Below are 3,590 nucleotides of genomic sequence, written 5' to 3' on the forward strand. Positions count from 1 at the left end.
TTCTTCTTTTTACAAAATCTTGAATACCTCGACAATTAAATGTACTCAATTTTAGTGCCATGGATAATCATGATATAATATCACTAGTTGCGTAAACCAAACACTAGAAGCATTTGCATTGTAGAACATGGTGTAGCCTGGAGATAACATACAGGTAGTTGAAACAAAATATAGGAATAGAGCTGCTTGATATAAAGTATCAAATATCATTATATGTACAAACATAAAAGGAAACGAACAAAAAGCACTGATTGCTGCTTTGAATTTAAACATGATCAGAAAAAAAAAGTCAGTATACAAAAAAGCTAGATTGAGCAAAAACAACAGCGGGGTGCAATTGCACCAAGATAGGTGACCAGTGGCTTCAAATCAACCTCAGCCCTGGTCTGGAAGTGCAAACAACAACAAGAGCAACTTTGAGCAAAAGAACACTGTGTGGCTATAAATACTATTGTATGCCTCTTTTAACACATAATAAGCAGTTTCTACAGAGCCAAAACAAAAAGGCACATTACCATACATGCAATGCAATGTTACAATGCTACAACAGCAAACTGAAGAATTAGATCAACATAAAAAAACCCCTCTAAGGCACATCATCTGTATAATAGTACCACCTAAAAACAGATGACCCCCAACTCTCCGCAATGAGCTACTGTAATGAACCCCCCCCCCCCCCCCCGGAAAAGAAAAAAAAAGAAAAGAAAAAGAAAGAAAAAGGAAAAAAAAAAGAAAAAAAAAAGAGGGAGAGCTGAGTAATATATAACAACAAAAAAAAAACCACACACATACCTATTAAATATGTATACATCCCCTTCTCAGAATAAAACGGAACATAGCGAGCATCATAGGAAATCCAGAGATATAAAAGGTGACTGGACCATAACAAAGTCCTAACTAGACATCATGAATCTCCAAGATTCAAACATTTTTCTTACTTTTTTCCTTTTAACCACATCACTCGCCATGATGAAGTTTAAATGACTAAGTTGGTAATAAACATTTTAATAAAATAAATATTAATGAACCCCAAATTTTGTATTACATTCAAATACACTTACAACTACTTATGGTCTAAGGCAACAGTTGCGTGTAAATACGATGTACATATAGTTAAAGTGAGAGATATTTCGGAGAAGGCATTTGTTCACTCCACTTGTCAAAATATTTAGTTTTTACTTTATACATCTTTTCTTTCAGCAATACCGGTACAGCTTACAGCTGTATGGTAATAAACTTACTAGGTAAGTCTTCAAAGTATACTCCATTATCTAAAAAAAGTTCAATGTTTTTGCATAATAATTTCTTTCTCTCATTAGCTGATGTTGTGAAAGATTTCTTGAAATCTTAAACTGCCGTAGTAGTGCCTGGAATTAGTCCACTGAAACGACTTTCCCGGAGGTTTGATCTCTGTATCGAATCTTATCAGGATAAGCGAAGAACGGCCTCTTGCCTTCGTCTTTCAGGCGCTTGAATTTTTCCTGTTTCTTCCTGCGTAACTGGAGAACCCTTTGCGACAAGTCCTCTGCCACAAAGACCTTGAGATCATGGTACATGGAGCTGGTCTGCTTAAGCTTCTTGATACATGCTTTCCTGACCCGTTCCTTGGTTACAAATGTCGAAAACGCGACATGGATTCTTCTTGGTTGCTTGGAATGAGTCGCATCTTTGCCTACAGGCTGATGTGTGGGCGTTCGGTGGCATCTTTCTATCTTTGAGAGATCTGCTTCTGGAACCTCAGCGTATTGTAGAAATTGAGTGACCGTTTTCATACAATCTTCCGCTGTTGGGTTTGAAGATTCTGCGATACCAAAGAATACGAGATTCTTTCTTCGTCCCCTATTCTCAAGGTCATCAAGCTTATTTACGAGGATCTCTTTCTCCTTCTCCAACTGTTTGACTGAATCTTTCAGGGCGCCCACTTCAAACTCAATGTTATTCATCTTTTCCTCATGATCAGATACTTTCAGTGAAATGTCTTTGAGCTTTTTGTCTAGCAGAGCTTCAATGCGTGAGTCAAATCTTGATTCGAAATCTTTGAAAAATGTGACAAACCACACTGGGGGTGCTTCTGAAGATAAGTCTAGAGACCGTCGTGTATTGCCGGTGGGTTCGGCTCCGTGCAAGGGCGCGGCCATATTGCTATCGTACTGACCTGGAGTTTCAGCTACGTCGTTTGTTTCCATACGGCTACTGCAAGCGGTGGGACTACAGTTAGACATCTTCGGCTTCTTAGCGGAAGGGGACGATTTGTTTGGAGTGTTTTCCAACTGATGAGTTACTTTTGGAGGGTCCATTGTTGAACAAAACAATCCTTACCACATTAAAAGTCCATTGCGAAAATCCCGGGGACTTAATCACTATACCACACGGTGAAATTTTGCTTTAAAGCAAGAGATGAGAAAGTCACATTATGCTCGACAATGCCTGAAGAGCGCCCCCCATACAGTGAGTTCTTTGTAAAGCTTATGGAATGTGTCTGTGTTCGTCTGAGCATGAAGGAGGTTCAAGATATGGAGATTAAACTGGCAGCAATTATTCAAACAGCTGTCAGTTGTCTTTGGATGCAGAAAGTTTTATAATAAATTGCATTAAAAACGGAATGCAGAAATAAACTGAACTGAACTGTACTGAAGTCCACTGGTGTATTCGTGCCTTTAACGATTGGGGTTTGAAAGCTGTAGTCTTTGTGAGCAATCATACGAATAAATACGTTCGATGATAGTGATATTGTTTACGATAGAGAGGAAGAAAAAAAAAAACTCCCATGAGATACATGTTCCAATAGACGAAAATGTGCACTTTATGACAAAGTAAATACACTTAGGCCTACATAAATAATAATGACCATAAAGGCAACTGAACGTGTTAACTTTGATATTGTTATCATATTGTATTTATTTCCATTACTATTATTGTAAAGTAGTTGGAGTGGTACACATTATACACTCTGTAATTTTCCCTTTCCCCCTTCCCTTCCCTATTTCACTCCTTCTCTATTCCCTATTCTATCCAGAGTAGTTAAGCATAATAGTCTCCATACCGTCAAGCCTCGGTTTATTTTGGAGACCCTTCTGTTTAAGTTCCGTAAGCTGTTTGTATTTGTCTTGTATAATTGTACTAAAGACTATGTGTCGATATACTGTTTGTCATAAATGAAATGTACATAATCATATCTGATGTAATGGAATTAAGCAGAAATAAATCAAATCAAATCAAATTATTGTAATGTCACTGATAACAAAAGTTTCAAGTTTCAAGTTTATTCAAAGTTTCCCCAATACAAAAATTACATAAGAACAATGATATGTAACAAGGAATACATTTTTTGAATATATGCGATTAAAACAATTTGCAGAATATTAATTGAATATAAATTGACAATGCATGTAGAGGCATTATATATGTAAAGTGGAGGGGTCTTAGGGTGCGTTTATCAACTCCTTTTCTCGGTAGAAACAGGTTATCCAAACAGCTTTCAAGGTATTTTTACGAGTTGATAAACGCAAAGCTGTTTTGAAAGCCCTTTAGGAAAGCCTTTACGAAAGGGTGCGTTTATCAACTCTCCTTTCTCTGCAGAAACAGGTTAT

The 3,590-nt window shown here is 37.1% G+C and overlaps 1 protein-coding gene across 1 annotated transcript; it reads right to left on the reverse strand.

Annotated features, from left to right (window-relative positions):
• Nucleotides 1-1,373: 1,373 nt before the first annotated feature.
• On the reverse strand, nt 1,374-2,297 carry LOC140240739 (uncharacterized). The gene has a single exon (XM_072320504.1). The coding sequence runs from the start codon at nt 2,295-2,297 to the stop codon at nt 1,374-1,376; it is 924 nt and encodes a 307-aa protein (XP_072176605.1).
• Nucleotides 2,298-3,590: the final 1,293 nt, after the last annotated feature.

Source organism: Diadema setosum, chromosome 17 (genome assembly GCF_964275005.1).
Source record: "Diadema setosum chromosome 17, eeDiaSeto1, whole genome shotgun sequence".
Taxonomy (NCBI): Eukaryota; Metazoa; Echinodermata; class Echinoidea; order Diadematoida; family Diadematidae; genus Diadema; species Diadema setosum.